This window comes from Lampetra fluviatilis, chromosome 31 (genome assembly GCF_964198595.1).
Source record: "Lampetra fluviatilis chromosome 31, kcLamFluv1.1, whole genome shotgun sequence".
In the NCBI taxonomy this organism is placed as follows: Eukaryota; Metazoa; Chordata; class Hyperoartia; order Petromyzontiformes; family Petromyzontidae; genus Lampetra; species Lampetra fluviatilis.
The window spans coordinates 8,930,085-8,956,461 of NC_136305.1; the positions used below are offsets into that span (position 1 = coordinate 8,930,085).

At 44.4% G+C, this 26,377-nt stretch overlaps 2 protein-coding genes across 2 annotated transcripts; both read left to right on the forward strand.

Moving 5' to 3' along the window:
* The first annotated feature begins 2,028 nt into the window (after nucleotides 1–2,028).
* LOC144943391 (uncharacterized) lies at nucleotides 2,029–15,970 on the forward strand. Its single transcript, XM_078870751.1, has 3 exons — nucleotides 2,029–2,112; nucleotides 5,344–5,951; nucleotides 15,967–15,970. Exons 2-3 carry the CDS (start codon nucleotides 5,416–5,418, stop codon nucleotides 15,968–15,970), a joined length of 540 nt encoding a protein of 179 aa, XP_078726877.1. The 5' UTR covers nucleotides 2,029–2,112; nucleotides 5,344–5,415.
* Nucleotides 15,971–18,792: 2,822 nt separating this feature from the next.
* LOC144943392 (uncharacterized) lies at nucleotides 18,793–21,023 on the forward strand. The gene is made up of 3 exons (XM_078870752.1): nucleotides 18,793–19,366; nucleotides 20,076–20,173; nucleotides 20,992–21,023. The coding sequence occupies exons 1-3, from the start codon at nucleotides 18,831–18,833 to the stop codon at nucleotides 21,021–21,023; spliced, it is 666 nt and encodes a 221-aa protein (XP_078726878.1). The 5' UTR covers nucleotides 18,793–18,830.
* The last annotated feature ends 5,354 nt before the right edge of the window (nucleotides 21,024–26,377 follow it).

Genomic DNA, 26,377 nt, shown 5'->3' on the forward strand with positions numbered 1-26,377 from the left:
GCCAGAGGACATCCCTGTCGCACCCCAAGGTGAACATGGAATGGCTCCGACTCCTGGTCCTGGTCAACAGCCCCTTGACCAACATTTGAATCGCGGGACTGCGTTGCGGTGTGGGCGTTCAAACATCGGAGGGTTGGGGGCGGTGGTATTTGTCACCAGCATCTCACGATTATCTAACAACAAAAAGGAGTTTGCCGCTCCTCTTTCCGAGCCGAGGCTGCCGTCAGCTACCCACGTGACGGCTGGGAAGCGCCGGGGCGACTGCTGCGACTATTGCGCTGCGGTCATTTCCAGGCAAGAAACCAGAAATTGTGGCAGTGTCATCGTGATTTTAGAGGCGTGACGTTAAGCGTCACATGGGGGGCGGAGGGGGATAACGGCCGCACTATGCGGATATTTGATCTTTATGTCGGTACCCCGGGGTACCAAATAATTGTTAATGGAGTGGATTATTAACTTTGCTTTTGTGTCCTGGTCACAAAAGCAAAGTTTGTGGGGAATAATACTTTAGAGGCATAAGCAATTAGGAAATAACACTACCCAGGAACAAAAAAATAAATAAATTTGTTAAACTGGTATTAAATGAGTGGATTGTTAACTTTGCTTGTGTCCTGGTCACAAAATAAGTCATTTTCTGTACTTTGAGGCGTAAACAATTAGGAAATAACACAGTAACAAAATTTTTTTTGTTCCACAGTTATACAAAATGGCCGAGGCAATTAAATATTTTATTTCTGGGACACAATTTTTTCCAGGGGTGTACTTAACTCCGCGACTGGGGTACCAATCAATCCAAAATCAGTGCTATTCCGCGATGTCGAAACGCCGAACATTAGCATTAAAAAAATCCGTTATCGAAAAATTCAACTTTGAATAGTGCATCGTGTACAGCTCGTCGAGATGAGTCGATTGCCTCATCGCCGACCATAAACAGACTAAAATGACTGCATTACGGACATTATACCGCCATATGCAAGCTGGGTTTAGAAAACACATTCCTGCGGAGGGAGCTGGTAGGAACGTTGGGTTGCTCGGCCTCGTTATTCACATTATCCCAGATATTCACTTTGCAAAGATCGCAAAGGGCTCGGTCAATGGCCAGAGTCAACGGCGGCATAAGCCGGCGTGAGTAGGTTAAACGTTGCGTTTTATAAGGGCACCACGGGGGTGACCAGCCCCTCCCCACCCAGCCCACCCAGCCCCTCCCCACCCAGACCCACCCTCCGCACTCAGCCCCTCCCCACCCTCCCCTCCCCACCCAGCCCCTCCCCACCTTCCCCTCCCCACTCAGCCCCTCCCCACCCAGCCCCTCCCCACCCTCCCCTCTCCACCCAGCCCCACCCCTACCATTTTTTGATGCACGACGGACGGACACAATAATCCCCTGTGGGCTGGTGGAACCAGGTGGTTCCTACCAGTAAGATTGCTGTATGATTAAGAGCGCCGCAGTGGAGAGATGTTAACTACCTCGCCCGGTATATAGCAGGAGGTGGGTTCAATCCCGACCCTGACGCCTGTATATTGTATTTGTAGTTTGCATGTTCTCCCCGTGGTCGTGTGAAAAATTTCCGGGTCCTTTTGGTTTTCCCCTCCACATTTAGAAACACGCGTTTCGAGTATTTGGCTGCTATAAATTTCCACATGATAAGCCACTTCGTTGAACTACCAATTGTGTGGTCAGGTTCCTTCTGAAAAAGAGCTATATAGCTCAGTGGGCTTTACTTGGGAGTCGGGGAGACACACTTTTACCAAAGTTATTCACGGCAACATAAAATATATATTTCTGTAAAATTGAATTGAAAACAGGCATACATAGAAATGGCCAAAATGTTGACGTCTCAGATTTTCCGATGGCTGTTATTGCAACAACCTAAATATAGCCAACAACGTAGTCAAACCTGTTTTTTTTGTCCACGACAGTATGTAAACATTTCATGACGTAAGTAGTCTTGCGTCAAGGTTCTTGTGAAAATTGTATGACGCAGGTACATCATGAGCGGACAAAGAAGTGGGTTCCTTTTAAGAATTCACGTTCATATGGCGTGTGGTCGGCTCGTAATAAACAGGTGCTGATGAGCATGGTGCTTTGGGAAGACATCTCACGGCATATTCGTGAGTTACACGGTACAATTTCATGTCGAGCATCTGAGAGCATTTTGGCTGGATAATTTTTTAGTTGGATTAACTTTTACATTGATGATTGTATAGAAATACGAATCTTTGTCACGAACTTATAAGTTCAAGGAAGAGAATGGACGCTTTGATATGTGCGATGACAGTTTGTGGGAGAGCAGGCTGAATTCTTACACATGTATTTCAACTAATGTGACGGTGCACCTCAAGGCTGCATTTTGGAGTTGGCTCATTCTAGTAGGCATATCATTTTATGATTTTAAAAATGTCCTTTAAAAAAATGTCAGCACTGAATTTAAGAATGTACGAAGGGAAATATAGCAAATAAATACATTTTCTCACTGTAGTGGTGGCTGGTCTGAAGTATTTGGACTTGGGGGCCCTTCTTAAAATAGGCTTCAAACGTCTCAATACATTATACGTTATAAAAACGTGAAATAAGTTAAGTTTATCAAAACAACTTTTATTAAATTAAAGAGTGGCTACCGTAATTGTAATCGTTTATCTAATTAATTTGAAAATCACAACATTATGGGACACTGATACTGCCACAATCGTCATGCTATTTAATGTTGTATATGGTATCGTGGAATATTGTACCGCAGTAACCCTACTGGGCCCTGGCAAGAGAATAATTGACGATGGTGGTGAAGATAGTGATGCGCAATGCTGTACAGCTGATTAATTGTATTTGAAATCTTAAAACATAACTTTTCAGAATGGTTTTTAATTATAATGCTCTTATTGTGTGCTTGTTATGCTTTTTATTATACTTTTAGTATATTGTTACGTCATTTGAAACGTATCATTCTTATTGTTCCCATTTTAACAGTCGCTTTTATTCAGTCATGTAAAGCACTTTTCTTTGAATTCTTTGCACTCAATGTGCTATATAAGTAAAGTTTGATTTCATCGTATTGCACCTGCCACGGCAGTACGTGATCTTACTGTCGCACGTATGAAACATAAACAGGACCTTTCTAGAAGTATATGTTACATGCGTATTCAGTCACTGATTTATAATTGTGTAGTGACTCACTCGGAGACAGGGGTCGTTAAGGCGCCTTCTTTATTCTACACGTTAGGGAACTACAGACACCCTACGTGCTTACACGCAAGTCACACATCCGTCTCTTCTGACGCCACTGCCTAGCTGGTACAGTCGGCAGGCTGTCTAGTTAGTGGCGTCTCAGGGTGGTCGAGACGGCAGCGACGAAGATGAGGACACGGCAAGGGGGGATCCACTTCCAGCAACATTAAATTATATACTGTATTGCTATAAACCAATAAATCGTAATTGTATAGTGAATATACAGCAGTGTGATATACATTAGGCTGGGTAGAATAATACAGTGTAATATTACAGTGGATAAGGTGGTTTATAGCAATACAGTATATCATTTCATGTTTGGGTTTGTCTATGGCTATATATAGTACGGTGTAGACTCGTGTGATGTAAGAGAATAACGTTTAGATGGAAGCATATTATATTTTTTTATGACGTACAATTGTAATGTATTACTTACTGTTAGTAACTCAGCTTATTGTAGAGTATATTTAGTATAATGATGATACTATGTAGTTTATACTTTAGTTGTTTACGTGGTGGTTTTAGTTACTGCAGCTACATACTATTAACACTTCTTCCCTTTATTAATGCTACCCCTATCCCCCCCCCCCTGTGATGCTGCTAATCCTGCATCATGCACGGGCAAAGTAGCACTAATCACATATCTGCATTTCCCATATCCCCTCCCTTGGATGCTGCTAATCCTGCATAATGCACGGACACAAGTAGTACTAATCACATACCTGCATTTCCCATGGGTATGCTGGATTCCTCTTGATATGCAAATTATTTTGTCAAGGCGCCCCCTTCCCCCCCTTCCAACCCAGCTTATATATATGCTCCAAGCACGTGTGCTGTTTCATTCAGACGCTGTCGCCTCGACAGCCCTGGTTTCACCTGAGGACGGCTACTTGCGTTGTGGCCGAAACGTCGTGTTTTATTTTTATTATTTTATTACTTCCCTTCTAAGTGACTTTACCGAAAGAACCAAGAAGATGAATCCCTGCAGTCACGAAAGCTTTAAATCGAAGTTCGACGGCGTGTGCATCAGATCTTATTTATTCACGATGTACTTACAAAAAAATCCGCAGACTACCTGCTGGATCTCCTCTCTGTTTCGAAAAACAAATGTGACCTAAGGTCTTCGCTCATTTACCAGCTTCACATTCCTTATTACCGTACACAAACTCGAGGAAGGGACTTTGCTATTGATGCCCCCAGGGTCTGGAATGCTATCGCCAAAAAACTGCAACTTGGATCACTACCGATGAGATCTTCACTCAAAACTGCTCTAGAGGAGTTGTACACCCCTAGCTGCCACTGCTATTCAGTGGCCTGAAATCAATTGTTTCGCTCCAGATGACCGCTGCAAAGTATGATCTTGTGTTTTGATTATAGTGTGCTGATCTTAAAGGTGTATTGAAAAATGTTGATACTCCTACTGATACTCCTGCTGTTATGGAGTGATTCATGCAGCCAGCTATGGCTGCAAAGTTTGGTGGTACATGTTATGTACACTGTAGATCGTTTATTGTAAAATTTAAATCACAGTTCCTATGATCACTGTTACATTGCTTTTGGTGATTTCGAAAAGTTTTGGTTTAGCCATATTTGTTTGTTGTAGCACAGAGTTAGACTGATAACTTTAATCTTAATTGTCTTATGGTTGTTATTATTTTACTTGCATCCCACTGGGATTTTTGCACACAGCATTGATATACGGTGCTTTTTCTGGAAGACTTTGCTGTTTTTTCCTGGATTTTTATGTTGCACGTAGTCACTTTAAGATGTTTCTTGTTCATGTTTTTGTTTGTTGCGGTTGCACCCGAGTGAAGAGCCGAATTGCGCACAGGGCTACACCTAATACATGAAAGTGAAACTGTAGGTTCCCTGGCTTCCAGATGGACCCCTTCCTGAGCTTCTCGTAAGATCCCCTCACCCCGTATATACAGTACTCCCTCTCCTGACGTGTATACTGCCCTCTGCTGTCAGTAACACTTTTCCGTCAGCCGCCAGCGTTATTCCACTACAATGGCAACAATTAAAATGTTTTTTACGTGTCTGTCACAAATATAACCAGTTACAATACATTACATGTTGACAACGTCACAATTTAACAGATGGCTTGTGTTTATTTACAGCTACTCTATGTGAGTTGATGTGCTGAATCCGCACAACCGGTTGTCAGGCATTGTGACTGCAAAACCAGATCAATGGAAAACAAAAGTGTATTAATCAGAGAAAGGTGCAGGAAGTTCCCAACTCTCTTTAACCTGGATGTACCCCTGGGTGTCATACAAGTGGAGAGTGCCATTGCTAAGCTGAAGCGTGAACATGAATGCCCGAACTTGGCCGAGGAATTTGGCAACGAGTTGAATTTGCTCAACAGCCTTGCGTACTTCTACCTGCGTCGGAACAAGTATAAAGATGCCAAGCCCTTGGTGGAGGAGGCCTTGGCCAAGGAGCCGCACAGCCTCACGGCCCTGGCCAACCAGTGCGAGATGTTCTTGATGCAGTACAAGTTCCCCGAGGCGGAGAAGGCAGTGTGCGCCATGGAAAAGGAGAGCGAAAACAAGGAGGCAATCGTCACAGCGCTGGCCGAGCAGGGCTACTGCTACTCAAGAATGGGCCCCATCGCCTACATGAAGGCCATCGCCAAGTTCACGCAGGCCATCACGATGGGCCATGGTCACTGCTCTGCAGACAAGATGGCCTCCTGGAATTTTAGCATGGCTTCAAATTGTAGCAGGTTTGTTTATGTTTTCCCGATGAAAATGTATATTCGTTCATTATCAAAGATTCATACATTTATCGTGATGTGGATATTAATTTGAGGTTGATATTAAATAAATAGAAAACACTACTTGTAGCATTTCAGTGTTGATGAGAGATAACTGTTTAATTATTTTTGCAGGATTATGGCAAAGCAGATTGTGAAAGAGTTCCCAGATCTCAACATTCATGAGCACTTTGTAAAAGGACGTGAAGCATTGTTGTTTGTTATCAATACAGCCAAAAGAGCCTTAAAAGCCAAAGCCTACATCGTTTTGGGGGAGATGACCAAAATCTATATCATGGTAAAACACATCGTTGTATTGTGCATTCACAGTATTGCATTCCCTTTAACATTGTGGTCATTACAATAATATATTTAAGTGTATATAGTAACGTATTTTATATAATGACAGTATTTTTTATTGATTTATATTACATCATTTTGGAATTGCTGAGGTTTATGTGGGACTGTCAGAGTGAATTCATTTCTAATTTTCAGGAATTCATGCACAGACTACTCAACTATGACATGGACAGGGTCATTGACGTGACAGATGAGACGATTACTATGTCACAGTGCTTCGAAGTGGCATGTGAGTGGGGCTCCTTGGACTACTGGGTGCTGGAGAGGGCCGGCAAACACCAGAGACACAGACGTGATTATATAAAGGCCCTGGAACTGCTGTGGAAGGCACACTCAATTTACCCAACAGCGTTTAACCTCCATCACCTGGGCTTGACCTACAGAAGCCTCGCATGGAATGCCTATAAGAAAGGTAAGAAGAGTGAGGCCTTTTGGCAACATGTCAAAGGAAGTTTCATATTTTTTGCATATTAAATGTCTTCAAATTGAATTTACAAGTTGTGGGAAACAGCTACATTGTTTTTTAACTTGTTTTCATCAGTTCCACTAGTTGATATTTTTTCCACAGATTACATTTTGTATATTAATCAAGGTTTGCATACCAGCACATGCCACTTGGTAAACTATTCTTGAAAATATATTTTGCATGTGGCAAAGGACACACTATATATTTGGCGACAGACGAAGCAATTATTGAAATTGTTACTCATTGTAACGTTCGCAAGCATGAAAAATAACAATGCTTGTTAACGTCAACATATAACGATACTGCAAGAAATGGTTTTACAATTGTGGATATTTAAATAATCTCCCAATGCTGATTTTTGCTTTCAATTTAGCAAAATACAGGGAAGGGAAGAGCCAAAGTCAGCCGAGACACGATGGGAATGACACAAGAAGAGAACAGGAAGGATGTGTCACTCCCAATTACGGTGCATCTGGATATAAAACCTCGACCACACGGGGCGATGGAAGTGCAACGTACCGTGCTCTTCCAGATCAGTTCAGGAGAAAGAGTATCCAAGAACAAAATGGGCAATACAGAGAGAGGTGTGCCACTATTGCAAAGGAGAATGCAGCATCTAAAACTAAACTGAGTCAAGGGGAGACTCCTTTTGTCATTCAGAGAGAGGCATCAGGAATTAATTCACCTAATTTCTATTTTAATTTATATGCAAATACTGATGATCCGATGGTAATAGAAAATGTTGAATGGGCAATAAAGTGCATTAAAGCTGCTGTTGAATTATCAAGTGAGAGAGGTAATCCACTCTTCGTGACTCTGGCCGACATTTACACATCACTTGGTAAACATGAGGAAGCAGACGAATGCTTCATTAAGTCATTGCAACAACATAGTTACATCGGTAATTTCAGTTATGCCCTGACATATGAAAAATGGGGGTTTGCCATGAAAAATCGAGGTGAGAAGGAAAAGAGCCAAGATTACTTCCGAATGGCTATTGAGCACGCGGCCAAGGACAAAGTTCCAGTGAAGGTAGCGTTTCAGTGTTTAATGCGTCATATGACGGAGTCTCAGATCCCAAAACCAGAGCAGCTTCGCAGTCAATCGGAACTTTGCCAGCTCGTGGGGCGGCACCAAGAGGCTCTCAGTTTACTGTGGGAAGCAGACAAACAGAGTCCAGGTAATCCAGACACTCTGTCCGGCCTCATCAAGAACTTAGCTGCAAAACGGCATTACGAGTTAGCTCGCATGTACCTGGCCATCCTACAACACACAGAAGGTTCGGATGAGATGATTGATCCAGCGCTCCAAGTTGAAATATGCTTTGGGGCTGCTGAGCGGAACATGGGCCCACTTTCACTCATAAGCTTACGGGACACTTATGAATGCCTTTTGGGAAATCCTAGAAAGACGCAAGAAAAATCACAAGATCTATTCATATTTAATGCAAACAATTCACAGGCTGACTCGCAGTTGGCTGTGCACATTCAGCACTTGGCCAAAGAGGTAGGGCAGGTTGAGTGCGATACTCTCGATGACCAGCCTGCTGGTACTCTTTTGCTTGACATCATGGAAGATATAGTGAATAACTTCGATGCAGTTTTGATCATACTGACTCACGATTTGATTGCCGATGATGTTAGTATGAAGCTTTGCAAATATCTCGTGGACAGGCCCTGTGTCTTGCTGTGCCTGTGCACTTCCTCCGTTTTCAAAGAGCAAATTCCCACCACGCTTCGAGTTACCTACCGAGCAGTTCTCCCTGAGAGGTTGCACGGCGCAGATTTTACAGAGAACAAGGATTCAGTTGAAAAATTACGCATTTGGAGAGAAATCTTTGATCATTTGCTAGCTGCTAAGGATCATGCTAAAATGAATTAAAGTACGAGTTGTTAAGAGGCGCACCTAAATTTTCCTAAACGTTGAACGTAAATCTATAGGCAAAAAATATGTATCTATCATATCCTATATATCTTTCTTGGACTTTGATGTTGGAGATAAAAAATACTTAAAAACCTAAAGTAGCTGTTGACAACATCTGTAAAATATATACCAAGAGTGATAAATATTAGCGGCGTTTGTTACCATGGCGAACAAAGTTGCTTTACACTATGAGATCTCTTTTACCAGTGGCAAAATATAATGGTAGGTTTTTACCCTTTTAACTGGTACAAAACTGACACCTTTATTCAAGGCATCATGTTTGCAATGACCACAACACAAGTAGTCAATAAAGCAAACAAAAAGAAGCAACTCTGATAAGGATAATAATATGCACTGTCCTTGAAGTTGATTGGCCCACACCCGAGACGGCTTTCTTTAGAGCCTAGTCCCCATTGGTGTAGGGCCAGATGACACCAGAAGGCGTACAACTCAAAAACAGTGCAATATCAGAGTATTGAGAGTTCGGGGTAAACATTTACACTATGAGATCTCTTTTACCAGTGGCAAAATATAATGGTAGGTTTTTACCTACCATTATATTTTTTTTTGTTTGCTTTATTGACTACTTGTGTTGTGGTCATTGCAAACATGATGCCTTGAATAAAGGTGTCAGTTTTGTACCAGTTAAAAGGGTAAAAACCTACCATTATATTTTGCCACTGGTAAAAGAGATCTCATAGTGTAAATGTTTACCCCGAACTCTCAATACTCTGATATTGCACTGTTTTTGAGTTGTACGCCTTCTGGTGTCATCTGGCCCTACACCAATGGGGACTAGGCTCTAAAGAAAGCCGTCTCGGGTGTGGGCCAATCAACTTCAAGGACAGTGAATATTATTATCCTTATCAGAGTTGCTTCTTTTTGTTTGCTTTATTGACTACTTGTGTTGTGGTCATTGCAAACATGATGCCTTGAATAAAGGTGTCAGTTTTGTACCAGTTAAAAGGGTAAAAACCTACCATTAAAAGTTGCTTTATTTAAAAACCGAAAAGGTCAAGGGGAGCTATTGGAAAAGCTTTAGAGGCAATGTTTAAGGATTTATGTTCAAACCACAGGGAAAAACTGCGGGCCATTGATGCAGTCACTCAACCCCTCGCAAATTCAAGGACTAAATAATTATAATAAAATATATTTGGAAGACCGTTAAACAAATTCTGAAAACAAATTGGAATTGCTTTGCAGATTGCAAGGAGTAACAAAGTTCACATTTGAAGGGGATTTCGACAGAGGCGCTTTCATCAGATTTCACTGAGGTTAGTCAATAATTAATGCAAATTTGTTTCCATAAGGTATTAACATAAACTGAGACGATATGAAAGATCTCAGACCTGCTGATGATAAAGTCATTAAATTATTATCAATGGCAATGGACAAAAGGAATACAATGTGGATTTACTGTACATACTCCCTAAATGTGATTGCATCTGACAATGCTCGTGAGTTGCAGTGGCCATATATTATTTTAATATAGAGAGGCAGTCATTCATAGCCAGATGAAAACAAAATACATCTTAATCCTGGACTTTTAACATGGGCAGGGCATCCAAAAAGCACGGATGGCTGGGGAAAGGTCATTCCGAATTTTGAGGCAGCAGCAGAAGATTAGCTGAGGGTTTCCACATTAATCTTTAGTTGTGCCAGTGGAGAGTGGGAGCTGTGAGATGAGAAGGGGAGGGTCAGCAGCGATGAGTCCACGGAGGATCTTGAAGACTTATGCCAAGTTTTTGGAATGTGAGACACAATGAGTCACATACCACCTTCACACAATGGTAAATACTGCAAGGCAAACCTTTCACATGCTCATAGCAAACCCGTTTTTGCAGCAGAACAATTGTGTCTGCCAAGAAGTACAATATTTGCAGAAAAAATGTGCTTCAGAAACAATAATACTGCGTTTCAACGACGATTTTAATGTTATCTCGGGAGTTTTGTGGCATCCCAGGATCTGTGGCGTACTATCCATGAAGATTTCGATTTAAAGCTTTCGTGACTGCAGGGATTCCTCTTCTTGGTTCTTTCGGTAAAGCCACGTTGTGGCCGAAACGTCGTGAGAATTATTTTATTATGTTTTATTTTGATTATTTCATTATTTTCCTTCTACGTGACTTTACCGAAAGAACCAAGAAGATGTATCCATGAAGACTTAATTTAACTACAGTATACGGATTTTTTCCACACACCAACACATTTCTACAACGTTTGACAATAAGAGTTTGGCACAGCAAGTGTCCTCTCTGCTATTTGGCTGAGAAATACAGGCTTTGCTGATCAACGACCTGTTTGACTTGCACAGTCTGTAGCTGAGGCCATTTTGATGACTTAATTGCTAGGGCACAGGGGTAGCAGACCAGCACCCATCCCTGTAAGTAGTTAGCGGTGCCGCTCACCGATGTAGGAAATCTGCCATGGGATGAGAAGAAGTGACGAACTTGGGGCTTTGTGAAAGCGCTGGTTAGCCGAGCAACGTAATCCAAGCGTGCCACCTCTGGATCGAGGAGAAGTTTCGAGGCTTGGTGAGGAACCACTCGTGGAGAGATGTGGGACAGAAGAGAGGCAGCCTGAGGCGCAGTGAGAGGTTGCCTGGAAGTTGGCAGGGCGCTACACTGGAGGAAGCTAGTGGCGACTTGAGAAACTGTGTGAGTGGAGAGCCGTGCACCACTGTGGTGGCTGCTATGCAAGTGCGTGCTGTGTTCTGCTTGGAACTGACGGGTCACCTGTTTGCAGCTTTGAAAAAAGTGCATCGGGCAGTGCAAAGGCCATGGTATAGCAGTTGAAGGTCACAATATAAAAATATTCACCAATTGTAAAATATCCTAAAATGTTTATTAATGAGTATAAGTCGCCCTATATATCTGTGTAAAGTTCATGCAACTTATTTGTAATTGTACTATGATCAGTCTGAAAATGATATACCAGAGCCAACTTATGCGACAGGAAATATATTAACATTGATTTATGTTTGTGTGCATTATTTTCAATTTATCAGGAGACGCAATTGTTTTTTTTGTCCTGATTTATATTTGCTTCATCGCTGAACTGTCTTTGTTTTACCTTTGTATTTTTGGTGGTCTGGGTCACTCTTGGGGATGAGACTCAATCCTAGTATCTTGAGTTTTTCATCTGGTTACACAAAATAAACTTGAAACTTAAAACTCCATGAATGAGTGTTGAGACAAATTAGAGGAAACCAGAGTACTTCACCCACCCAGACTGAATCTCTGAAAAAGTTGGAGATTAATGAACTGTGGGTGCAACAGTGGCTGTGGTGCACAAACAGGCTCGTTACCAGGGAGCAGATCAGCTCCTGGAATCAGCCAAGCCTGGTGGTGTTCATTCAGACGCTGTCTTTCCGACAGACCTGTTCTTCACCTGAGGACGGCTGCTGGCGTTGTGGCCGAAACGTCGTGAGAATTATTTTATCATGTTTTATTTTTATTATTTTATTATTTCCCTTCTACGTGACTTTACCGAAAGAACCAAGAAGAGGAGGAGACCTGTTGGGTTCCTCGCGAGTTATCTTGTGGGAAACGTAGATACCGCTCTTGTCGAAGAGCTCTAAGGAGGGGGGGGGGGGGGGTGCGGGGTCTGAGAACATTGGGAAGAATTGTACACTCCAGTTGTGGTGGCAGTGATTAACGTCACACATTTTGCACAACATTGTTAAAGTAAATTTTTAAAAAAATACAATGAGCGTGTCTCGATTTTTTTGCGGGCGTCGTTTGACGGGGTCTGCGGAGGCTTTAACGCTGAAGTCAATAGCATGGCTCTATACTCGGCGTCCCAACGTTTCTCTTAGTCGAGCAGCTTACACCAGTCCCCCCCTGTATCAGCCTCGCTATCCTCGCTGCAGGAAGCAAGAAACATCTTGTTTCTGAGGACGACCCAGGTAAAAAAAAAACATGTGCCTTCGTAGCAAAGGGCCACAGTCTGTTGATGTCAAGGCCGTAATAATATATTCAAATATGCTCAAAATATCCCCCCCAATATATTGCTATAAAAAATTGCTATGCTATGTAAATAAAAACAACAATTTGCTAAACCTTGGCCACAATATCTGGACTTGTCTTCATATAAATCAATGCATAGATTTATGTTATATGATTGTGGTTATGGTTGTAATTGATTAATCCCTAATCTCTGCCATTACATAACAATGAAACAAGAAATTGTAAAAAAAATAATGAAAACAGAGCAATATAATACAATACACTATTAGACAATGTAAAAAAAAGTCCATCCCATGTGTTAGTGCATTTTTCAATATTTTAGGCAGGAAATGAGTTTAAAAATGTAGATATTTTTCTGGGTTGGGACCCCCGGACTCCCTGGAAGATTTGGTGCCCCCCAATGTTGACTCCATGGCTACGACCTTGGTAGAAACCATCGAACTTTCCCTCCACGACAAGACGATTTCAAGCGCTCGCGGGAGACAAACGCAGCTCCTGGAATGAGACGAAGCGAATGGACCGCCGCAGGGCCTCGGTCAAAAACCTCCAAGCATCAACGGCCTGCGAGCAACGCATTCACGCAAAGCCATCTACGCCGGTGACGTTCGCCTCGGGAGCCCCAAAGTCGCGGGTTCACCGAAGTCGAGGCAGCGCCAAACGAACGAAACGGAGGCGATGGCCAAGCGCCTCGGTGAATGGCGACCGCAGGAAAAGCGCAAACCGAAACAGCCTCCTGTGTTTCTCATCCGCAACAGCGCGAAAGCAAACCAGGGACTCGATATCCACCCCAAAGGGTCAAGCGTATCGAACACGACCACGAATCCGTGCTTGACCTGGGCGTGACCTTGGACAAATATGCTCTAAATGCCCCCCCCCCAACATCTATATATATAAAATCGCAAATCTGTCTGTCTGTGTGTCGCCGGACCATACGCAGTTTCATTGGACGGCGGTTGCCCCTGGCAACGGGTAGCGACGCATTCGCTGCGAGGTGGACGCCATTTTTAATTCCCGTTAAAAATATGCGCACGCATTAACACGCGACTCTGAGGTAAATTCATCAAAGTTTCACGTCCTCTTCACTCCCCCCCCCACCACAATGTGTGCAATTACTATTATAGGGTCGGTAGATAATAAAATTATAGCGATTAGACAGTATTATTGTAGCGCGGGGGGGGGGGGGGGGGGGGTACCGTACCCAGTACCCAGCCTCAGCCGGGTGGGCAATTTAGGCGAGGCCGGAGGCTCTGCACGGTACTAGGCCTCGACACCCACCACGCGACTCTGAGGTAAATTCATCAAAGTTTCACGTCCTCTTCACTCCCCCCCCCCCCACCCCAATGTGTGCAATTACTATTATAGGGTCGGTAGATAATAAAATTATAGCGATTAGACAGTATTATTGTAGCGCGGGGGGGGGGGGGGGGGGAATAGCACCCGTACCCAGCCTCAGCCGGGTGGGCAATTTAGGCGAGGCCGGAGGCTCTGCACGGTACTAGGCCTCGACACCCCACCACACTACAGGCCGTACATATTACTGCACAGCGGCCGAGGAGATCGTGGCTGGGGGGGGCAGGGGTAGCAGCCCATCTGTGTATATATGTAAGGTTATTAAGAAATATATTTTTCACCCGGGCAACGCCGGGTACTTATGCTAGTATTGCTATAAAATAGATTTCGATTTTTTTTCTGGGGGGGGGGGGGGGCCCAGACCCCCTGGAAGATTTGGACCTCCCCAATGTTGACTCAATGGCTACGGCCTTGGTTGATGGTGTAAGCTGGAGCCTGTGGCTGCAATAAGAATCCGAGCCCACAAGCGCGAGATGCTCGAGGGGCTGAGACAATTCTATAAACTGTGGACCTGTAGGGCCCCCATTTATCCCATTCCCTGTGGGATATATGCACCACGACAATGCACGGGCCGAGAGCGAGCGGCCAGGCTCGGCTCCCTGTGGAAGGAAGATCTCTCCCCCCCGTGTTTGTCTTCGTTGCGGTTGTTGTTGTTGGCGTGTTTGAGCGGTGGCATTTGCGAGGAAACGCTGAAAATTCGGCAACCGGTCTGGGAGTTTTTACTCCGGTGCACAGGATTATTGGTGAACATTCAACTGCACTGTGTGTGTATTTTGCACCAGCCTACTCATAATACCTTAATCATCTTAATGCGTTGGCTGGGGTGGGGGGGAAGTGGGGAGCGGTAGTGTAGTGGTTAGCGCTACATTGCGCTACGAACCCGGCGACCCAAGTTTGATGCCCGCTCACGGCCAACACCGGTGACGATTATCTGAATTCCCTAGGTCGACTCAGCCTCAAATGAATACCTGGTGCGGTGTCAACATCGCCACTGGGGAGACAAAGGCGGCCGTGTGTGGTGTTGGCTACCCAACCTCCTCGTGTGCCGTGCTGGCATTTATAGGTGCTCGCTAACAGCACTTGCCACTACAGTCTGATGAGGCTACACAGGGGATCTTTGCCTTTATCTTGTTTCCCCCCCCCCCCAGCCTACTCATAAACTTTAATGGCCTTCGAGGGTTTTTTTTCAGTTCAGTTTTGTTCAACATCACCGAAGTCCATTAGGGTAACGACCCTCGCAGGCATCCTCGGTGAAAACCACGCAGAGTCAGAGAGCCCTGCCAATCCACCACCACCCACACATCCACACACGCGGCATTTGCATCGCGACACCGATGACGGCGCCTTTGCGATGTTCACCAAACGAATAAAAGGAGCAGGCAAGCCTCAAAACCACGCACCTCCACCCACCACGACGCCCGTTTCGCGCAGCTATTTAGACACGGGGGAGAGAGAGAGACCCCCAGGGTGACCCGAGACGCGACTCCGAATGCGAATCGCCGAGCTCACGCGTCCGTGAGCCGAGCGGTCCGTCGTCATCGGCTTTGGCGGAGCGAGGTGGGTTTTGGCAGTGGCCTCCTGCCCCCCCCCCCAGCACCACCACCCCATCACCACCACTCCCCAGCACCACCAACTCCCCCAACACCACCACCCCAGTACCACCACCACGCCAGCACCACCAACACCCCAGCACCACCCCCCCCCAGCACCACCACCCACCCCCAGCACCACCCCTAACACCCCCCCCCCAGCACCACCATCACCCCCTCAACCCCCCCCCCCCCAGCATCACCACCCCACCACCCCCCCAGCACCACCACCACCACCCCCCCAGCACTTGCGGGAGCCGCCCCAGCAGCTCGGCTCACCACCCCCAGCACAAGGGCGCTGCTCGTGCCACCTCGTGCCATGCGCGCAGGTAAGGAAGGCGATGCCACGTCCGGGCCATTAGCTGCGAGGATTCATTAAATGTTTGCACGACCACATCGCTGTCGATGCATCACGGGTTTACCCCGTAGTCTTGTACAGGGACATTTGAGTTTTCAGTTCCATACGTGGTACAGCCGTTTCAATACGGGCAAAACATTTTTGTTTTTCTATTTGTTGACGGGACTCTGTAGGATGAACGTTTAGCGTTATAATGTGGCACGGGGTGACCAATAAGGTCTGTATTTGTAACTAGTTGTGCAACCAGTAGCTACAGCGTTAAGTGTTCGAGACCGTGAGCGAAAACGACGATGTGATGGGGCCAAGCGGAGTGTCCGCGATGCAGAAAGCCTCCTGGGCACGACTGGGAGACAAATCGATCACTGAAGTCGCTACGCCACGGCCGTGCACCCCCTTTGGACGCAACGTTTTTGACAACCGCGCGCTAATTAATTCAAACATCAAACTCTAGTTGCAAATATATATTTGCTGTGTACGTGCTTTTTGTATATATTTTGTGTTATATAAGATGTATAGTAGATAATCGATTATCCGGGGGTGAGTGTCGGATTTTTAAAAAACGCCGTATAATTATCAACTACTTTTAAATTTCGATTTAAAGCTTTTGTGACTGCAGGGATTCACCTTCTTGGTTCTGTCGGTAAAGTCACGTAGTAGGGAAATAATAAAATAATAAAAATAAAACATAATAAAATAATTCTCACGACGTTTCGGCCACAACGCAAGCAGCCGTCCTCAGGTGAAGAACAGGTCTACGTGACTTCACCGAAAGAACCAAGAAGATAAACTACTTTTAAATAGATTATTGTTGCACATTCTTGAAAGACGTTGTTTTTAGGTGTTTTTTTAGTAGTTTCAATTTGATTACTACGTGAAATTGGCATAAATAAACATACATATAGCCACGAACATAAATATCCTTCTGTAAAAAAGTGACGACAGTATTTGCTGTCCCGTACTTACCACTCCAATCTCTAAGAGACCGCATGTCGTGATGATGATGTGCGTGCTACTTACTGCGCTCGTGTTTCAACACAACGCACTTTGCAGTTTGTATTACTCTACTCGTTAGTCATGAAAAATGTACACACGCGCAGTCTTCTCATTGTTTAAATTGTACGTAGTATATCACGTACTGTATATAATATTTGACACTGAAACTAAGCGTGGCGACTTTTTGTTGTGTTTTTGTCACGCCCGTGATTGACGATTGTCGGCATGGTTACAGCCCTTGGATGTGGTCTTTTTGCCGGATCAGTCCGGGACCGCCGGATAATTTTGGAAGCCGGATAATCGATGATCAAGTATACGTACGTTTCAACGCAGATTTAAAGTTCCATCACGATAGCAATCAGTGTCCGGAGAGGCGGACTACGGCCCAAAGGTTAACGCGTCTTCACGTGTGGTTCCCTGAAATGTCGTCCATATCTATTGTCACATTTCTCACGCGTGCAACAGCAGCACACAGTGAGATTCAAATCATCCTTTTTGTTTCCAGAACTCACGAAACAAAATATTGTACAGCCAACAATGGAGAGAAAACAAACTCAATTTTGTATTCGCGTGCAACGAGTTTAACCGATAGTGAACACCTTATCACCAACGTCTTATGACGCAGGCAGATCACACCCAAAGTATGTTCAGTAACACCTTTGGACCCATTAACGGTTCAACTTCTTAGGAGTGACAATATGGCATGTTCGTCACAAGTCCCATTGACGTTCATCCTCTTGTTATGAGCAGGCTTGTGTAAGCACGTGCATGCAGGGGACAGGACTTTGTGTTCGTGAGGACGTTACCCAAGTAGACCAGTTGCAATCATTTCACATTGGAGATTCTGCATCTGGGTTTCACGAGATAGCCTTGGTCATATCTTTTTGAGGACTAAACCCAAACGTTGATTTTGAATATTGGCTAAAAATACCCAAAATGTTCGGTTAACTTTGTTATCTATGAATTCAGTTTAAGAGTTGGAACACCGTTGTTTACAAGTGTCTTCATAAAAGTATATAATTTTCCAATAATGTTAAACGTTTTTAAAAGTAGTTTATTCCAGAAGAGATTTGTATTGTACTACACCTAAGGCTCCTTACGTGGGAATCAAACAGTGTATAGTGCAACGTACATGCTACGCATAACATTAACGGCGTCCTGTTTTCTTGGGACACCATTTATAATGAAATGTTATGTTATTGTGCTCTTCTCAAAGAGAGACGGACTACAAACACGGAATATTTTTTAACACGCAAATTACAAACAGCTCTCTGGTGTGTATCGTTGGATGGCCACTGTTCCAGGTTCTGACCCAGACTGGAAATTGTCTTTGGGTGGCAGGAAATGATTTGTAACCAAGATTTTACCGGTATTGTGTTGAACTTTATTCAACTAACTCTGCCTTTACTTTATTCAAGTACACTGTTCTGGTGAACCTCTACTGACTGAGAAACATGTCTCGGTTTGGGTCTGTGGAAAATGTGGCAACCCGAGCTTGTCAGCAGAGAGGAAACATTGGCCATCGTGCCGAACAACACGCACTTGAACCTGACCACGCGTCAGACAGCCTTACAGCACAAGCGTGAAAACCTATGCAACAGTTTTTGTTGTTATACACGTTTGTCAATGGCAACAATTGAAAGTATGTTACAAAAAAAGTGCTATCGTCTATGCAGGTACATGATCACAGACATAACCAGTTACAATAAATAAAACATGACCAGTCAGATTTTGACATCACTTTAACAGATGGTTTGTGTTTATTTACAGCGACTTTATGTGAGTTAATGTGCTGGATCCGCACAGCCGGTTGTCAGGCATTGCGACTCCAAAACCAGATCAATGGAAAACAAAAGTGTATTAATCAGAGAAAGGTGCAGGAAGTTCCCAACTCTCTTTAACCTGGATGTACCCCTGGGTGTCATACAAGTGGAGAGTGCCATTGCTAAGCTGAAGCGTGAACATGAATGCCCGAACTTGGCCGAGGAATTTGGCAACGAGTTGAATTTGCTCAACAGCCTTGCGTACTTCTACCTGCGTCGGAACAAGTATAAAGATGCCAAGCCCTTGGTGGAGGAGGCCTTGGCCAAGGAGCCGCACAGCCTCACGGCCCTGGCCAACCAGTGCGAGATGTTCTTGATCCAGTACAAATTCCCCGAGGCGGAGAAGGCAGTGTGCGCCATGGAAAAGGAGAGCGAAAACAAGGAGGCAATCGTCACAGCGCTGGCCGAGCAGGGCTACTGCTACACAAGAATGGGCCCCATCGCCTACATGAAGGCCATCGCCAAGTTCACGCAGGCCATCACGATGGGCCATGGTCACTGCTCTGCAGACAAGATGGCGTCCTGGAATTTTAGCAGGGCTTCAAACTGCAGCAGGTTTTGTTTATTTTTGTGTGTGTTCATGTTCAGGAAGTTGTCCTTACCACTTAAACAGAAAATAAGGGACTCTGTTGGCAGTTTTGTGCAAAATAAAATGTAAAAATTGTGAATTTCCAAACTTCGAACAGTTAATTAGCTGGTTATGCGCTGCAGGTTGGTTTGACTTCACCTAGGAAGTAGCTCATTTAAAATAACAATGTGCATTCATGGCCTTGTACATTCACAAGTTATCATTTTTAATTCAATCAGTTTGATGCACAATGGCTAAGAGAGAAATGATAACAATTTTAAAATTGGTCATGTCAACTGTCTTAAAAAGTACAGTACAAGTTTTCTTAGGGCCTCAGTTACTTATAGACTCCAGCCATAAATCTTCAACGATAACGTCAAAATAATCTCTTTGACATCTATCTGCTATAAAGAGCCATTGCCCAACACGTCAGCGTACTATATATATTTATTCTGTTATAAGGCAGATTTATTGTAAAATGTGGATTTTGATTAATCACCAAACAATGATACGTATGCCGTTTGTCATATCCAGTTTGTTCCCCAGATGCTGATTTAATCTTGTGATTCTCCAACATAAAATCTCCTCAGTCATATAAAACACAAACCATTTTAGAAATATATCTTTGCTTTATGATGAGACTGTTGTACAATAATAGAGTGATGTCAGAGGTACATGTTTGATTGTCTTTTGCAGGAGTATGGTGAATGACGTTGTGAAAGAGCACTCAGATTTTAACATTCAAGAAAATTTTGAAAAAGGACGCAGATCATTGAAGTATGTCATCAATTCGGGCAAATCTTCATTAATTGCCAAAGCCTACATTGTTTTGGGGGAGATGACAAAACACTATTGGCAGGTAATGTTTCATGATTTCTTTGTCTCGGCCTCGCTGTGCGCTACGTTGCACCGCTAGCTGAGTAAATAACCTCGCGTCCAATAAACCCTCAGAGCCAGGATGAACGTCCGACTACAAACGTCATTTATTGAATTTAACGAGGTAAAGCTGGTGAGAAAACAGCACAGATACAGCATCTGTTATAACCCAGAAACACCAACACAATGAATGAACACCACAGCATCAGAACATTGTCTTAGATAACATGTTTCTCAATAATAGACCCTGGATGGACCAGGCCCCTACATTACCACTGAATAACTATACAAGAGCATAAGCTGCTGTGTTACACAGGCACATCGTGTATTCATCACACTGCACCCCAAATGTACAGTATTACACATAACACAAAATTGTGGATGAGATATTTCGTCATCCTTGCTCTCAGGATCGCAATATAGTTACTTGGGTACAAGTTTGACTCTACTTATTAAATTACAAGTAACAGTCACATTAAGGAAAGTTGCAGGCTTCGTTGTTAACTAGGCCTCGTATTTATCATAACAATTTAACAGCATTATAAACGCATTTGCATCATAACGGTCATTCTAACATTATAACAGCATTGCCAATATTATAAGAACATAAACGAACTTACAGACAATGCTTATTAAAGTCCCACAATGGACAATTGCGGCTGGCTTCACTAGGACACGATGTGTGCCGCCATCTTGAATAATGTGTGTAATGGCCGACGCCCGCGTGGTTGAGCAGGAACCTTAAATCGCAACTTCCTGGTCACGTGACCAAAATTAGCATCAAAAACAGGAAATTCCTGTGTACATACGCACCCCCCCCCATCTGCCGTGAGGCAAAACCCCTGCCGTGAGGCAGAACATTATTGTTTGTATAGTTATTTAATTTAAACTGTAGGAGTGTATTTGCTCGTATTTGCATTAATTTATTTAAATTTGAATGTATAAATATACTTCTGCTATCAGTATGTATACTACTTGACATTTAATTGTATAATGTATTAGAGTTTGGTGGTAATTTCTATGATTTCCGAGTTTGACATTGATATAATTTGGGCTAATTTTCAGGAATTAATGCACAAACCAATGAACTATGACAGAGACAAGGTCATAGACGTGACAGATGAGAAACTTACTGTGTCACAGTGCTTTGAATTGGCATGTGAGCTGGGACCTTCGGACTACTGGGTGCTGGAGAGGGCCGGGAAGCACCAGAGACACAGACGTCAGTATGAGAAGGCCTTGGAACTGCTGTGGAAGGCACACTCCATTTACTCAACAGCGTTTAATCTCCACCACCTGGGCTTGACCTACAAATCCCTCGCATTGAAAGCCCACGAGGAAGGTAAGAAGAGTGAGTGAGGCCTTTCAGTAAAGTAAATGTAATATTTTTTATCGGTTACAAAGCAAAGGAAATTTCGTAACTAAATATATTCCACAATAATATCTAAGGAGTGACAACATCCAATCTGTCACAGAAAAGTATTGGAGAGCTTTCTTGTGTTTTGCAACAAGTTAAATTAATTCATGTCTCCGATTTAGAAAACCCCAGGGAAAGAAGGAGCCAAAGTCAGCCAAGATACGGTGGCAATGACAGAGGAAGAGAACGAGGAGGCATGCATCACACGGAGCAGAGGGCCGACAGTCGGGAAGGACGCTCGGCAAGTTGGACGAGGAGAGGGCAAAGCGGTGTGTCTGAGAGGACATTCCCTGCACACACCAGTCACAACACCACGCAGCGCGCTAATTTGTATGATAGGCAAGGGACCCACGAAATGTACCCGGGTGTGGATATCTATACATCAGGCCAAGCAACGGGACAGCCTCAAGATGTTTACTTGTCAAGTCCAGCTCAATGTAACAGTTCCACACACGACCAGAGAAGAGGCAGAGAGAGGGGATTTCCTGCGCCACGCGGAGGTCGGAGAGGGAACCCAGGGGGCAGGAGAAGTCAAAGTCAACCAAGAGCCAGCCATTCAGATATGGGATGGATGGAGGAAAGGCCAGCGGGTGGCCGTGATTGGAGCAACTCATTCCATGCATTACGCAGTGAACAAAGAGAGCATCCACCATGCAGCCATCCACAAGGACAGCCAGAATTTTTTCACCCATGTTCCAGAAGAGGGGGTTTTCCTCTCAACAGAGGCAGGCTACAACGTGCAAATTATGGTGCATATAGATATGCAAGCTCTACCACGCAGGATCATGCAAGAGCTATAGGAAGAGGAATAACTCCTGTTCTTCCAGATCGTGGCTGGAGACCCCCGAGGTTTCCCAGGGGTGATAAAAATGCACGCCAGTTTAGAGGAAGGAGTAGCCAAGAACAATATGGAGATTCCAGAGAAAGTTCTGCCACTCTTGCTCATGAGAATGTGGAATGCCAAAATAAGCCGAGTCGAGGGCAAACTCCTTTTGTCAATCAGAGAGAGGAAACAGTAATGATGAATCGTAATTACTATTTTAATTTATATGCAAATACCAAGAATCCAAAGGTAATTCAAAATTTGACCATGGCAATAGAATGCATGAACGCTGCTATTCATTTATCCAGTGAAGAATCTCACGCACTTAATCTGGCTCTGGCCGACATTTACACTTCACTTGGTCAACACGAGGAAGCAGACGAATGTTTCATTAAGTCATTGCAACAAACGAAATATATCAGTCACTTCAGTTATTCCCAAACATACGAAAAGTGGGGGTTGGCCATGAAAAATCGAGGCGAGAAGGAAAAGAGCCAGGATTTCTTCCGAATGGCTATTGAGCACGCGGCCAAGGCCAAAGTTCCAGTGAAGGTAGCGTTTCAGTGCTTAATGCGTGATTTGACGGAGTCTCAGATCCCAAAACCAGAGCAACTTCGCAGTCAATCGGAACTTTGCCAGCTCGTGGGGCGGCACCAAGAGGCACTCAGTTTACTGTGGGAAGCAGACAAACAGAGCCCAGCTAATCCAGACACTCTGTCCGGCCTCATCAAGAACTTAGCTGCAAAACGGCATTACGAGTTAGCTCGCATGTACCTGGCCATCCTACAACACACAGAAGGTTCGGATGAGACGATTGATCCAGCGCTCCAAGTTGAAATATGCTTTGGGGCAGCCGAGCGGAATCCGGACACACTTTCACTCATAGGCTTACGGGACACTTATGAATGCCTACTGAAAAATCCTATAAAGCCGCAAGGGAATTCACAAGATATATTCATATTTCATGCAAACAATTCACAGGCTGACTCGCAGTTGGCTGTGCACATTCAGCAGTTGGCCAAAGAGGTAGGGCAGGTCGAGTGCGAGACTCTCGATGACCAGCCTGCTGGTACTCTTTTTCTAGACATCATGGAAGAAATAGTGAATAACTTCGATGCAGTTTTGATCATACTGACTCAAGATTTGATTTATGACCGTGTAAAAATGAATCTTTGCAAACACCTCGTAGATAAGCCGTGCGTCTTGTTGTGTTTGCACACGCAGTTCTCAAAAGACGCGATCCCCTCGATGTTTCATTCCATCTACAAGGCTGCTGTTGCCAGGAAGCTGTGCCAAAGAGATTTTGGAGGATTGAAAGATCCAATCCAAAAATTGCACATATGGAGAGAGATATTTAATCACTTGCTGGCTGCTAAAAGCCAGAGCCAAGCAGGCACATTGCGTTGACTATAAAGTGCACAATGGGCCTATGGACAATTGTGTGCGCAATACATATGTAGTGCTGAACTTAACGCGGACAACTTCTTCCTTTTCTGTCGTCACTTTATTTTATCCAACTCAGCACATTCGCCACCATTCTCCAGCACGTTCTCCGCTCGCTCGCCGCGCTCCGCCGGCCTCGCTCGCTCCGTTCCTCCCTCTCTCTCCGTCTCTGCCGACTCCCCTCTCTGTTTCTCAGTCCCACTCCAGCCGTCGCTCTCTCTCGGCTTCTCCGTCTCACTCCAGCCGTCGCTCTCTCTCGGCTTCTCCGTCTCACTCCGGCCGTCGCTCTCTCTCGGCTTCTCCGTCTCACTCCGACTGTCTCTCTCGTTCCCGTTCCACTGCTAGCCTATCCGTTCTCTCGTCACCTCTTCCCTTGCTCCACCGCTACCCTATTACACCTCTCGTACCTTCCTCATCTCCGTCTCTACTGATACCCTATACTTCTTCTACTCCACTGCTACCCTACATATTCTTGGTTCTTTCGGTAAAGTCACGTAGAAGGGAAGTAATAAAATAATAAAAATAAAACATGATAAAATAATTCTCACGACGTTTCGGCCACAACGCAAGCAGCCGTCCTCAGGTGAAACCAGGTCTGTCGAGGCGACAGCGTCTCATTCAGACGCTGTCCTATTGGGTTCACGCAGTGTCACGACCCCCGTGATACCTGCCGACACCCCTCATACCGAGCCAATACAGTCGTGTCGTTCTACTACACTACACATACACAAGGATCCTCCGTGTAGCATGTAACAAACGGTTGGGGCAAGTGCTGTTGGCGAGCACCTATGAAGGCCATCACGGTACATGGGGTTGGGTGGTCAGCATCCACGCTCGGCCGCCTTTGTCTCCCTAGTGGCGATATTTACACACCGCACCAGGTATTCATGAGGCTGAGTCGACCTAGGGGAGGCCCAGTACCGGTTCAGGTGACCGTCACCGGTGTTGGCCGTGAGCAGGAATCGAACCCGAGTCGCCAGGCTCAGTAGCGCAGTGTGCTAACCGCTACGCTACCGCTCCCCACAATACATACACGCATAATATACACATATACATATAGAGACATACATTACGTCACGAAGCAGTTCGTAAAAGAGCCGCAGGTTTTCCGACCCCTGCCGTAGGTCAACATCAAAGAACAAATGGCGTGGACCCCTATGCTACAGAGTGGGTACCTACAACATTTATTTCACTCCAACTACTTCGCGAACGTTCATTGAAACTTTCACCCCATACGTCATGGGTCCTCTTCAAGGTGAAGGCAAGAAGGTTGATTGCAAAGTATCCTCCAGCAGGCGTCCGGATGAAGCAAAGAATGACATACAATAGCATAAACAGCCTTCGCCAAATATAACACATTCCTGCGGAGGGATCTGGTAGGAACGTTGGGTTGCTCGGCCTCGTCATTCACATTATCCCAGATATTCACTTTGCTAAGATCGCAATGGGCCAAGACATGGACTGTACCGCGTACCGATGTGTCAATGTTGTTCCACGTGGAATGGAGTACGAATGTGTCGCCAACGATGCAGTAACAGCATGTACCGGTCTTAGAAACATCCATCTTGCGGTAGGCGAGCGGCAATTATCGGCGTTCGGCCACGTCGGAAAGATGCCGTTAAACACCTCAGCCCATGCCACCCTGACAGTTTTGTTCAGAATATTTATTTAGACCGGAGGAATCTGATGAGCTATGCAGGTCTTTTTCACAAATGTCCAATAGGGGCCGGCTGGTGCAAACGCAGAAAAAAAGGACCAAACAAAGTTACATTCATCGATAACACTGCCTTCAGAAAAATATAAATTCAGCAACGTGTCAGGCGACCCGCCCTTCTTCATAGCCCATTAAGTATGTGTGTTTTAAGGATTTGGAAATGTTCAAACAGCGATCTGTATAGAAGGCAACATTCTTTTAAATAGAGGTACCGAGTGAGACCAAGTGTCGATTGCAATTGTCCACCTGGCCAGCCTCGTCACACTTGGCAGGCTTCGTCACACCTGGTTGCACCGAATCGAGAGGAACACGGGCATCTCGGATCGGGAGGCAGGCTCGAGTGGGCCAATGCGCAACAGGATCAGGAGTGGTTGCAGAATTGCATGAGCTAATAGTGCGTTTAAAAAGTAACATGTCCAAATAGCATATGAAAACAAATATTTTATTAGACTTTATCACGAGTTTAAAGTTATTTGAATACGAGTATTTCTACGAAAGTGTACAACTTAAAACCTCGACAAAAATGAAAACCCTGAATTTACCAATGCGTTAAAACTTGTTAAAATACGATTGAAAAATGTCTCAAAATTGTATAACTTGTTCAATTGTGAAAAAAAAGAGTTAAATAAACGCTGTAAATTAAGTCTGGGTTGAATGTTACCTCAGGTGCTTTAAATAGCAACACAATACCACGTTACTCAAACTACCTGTGTTCATAACATTTA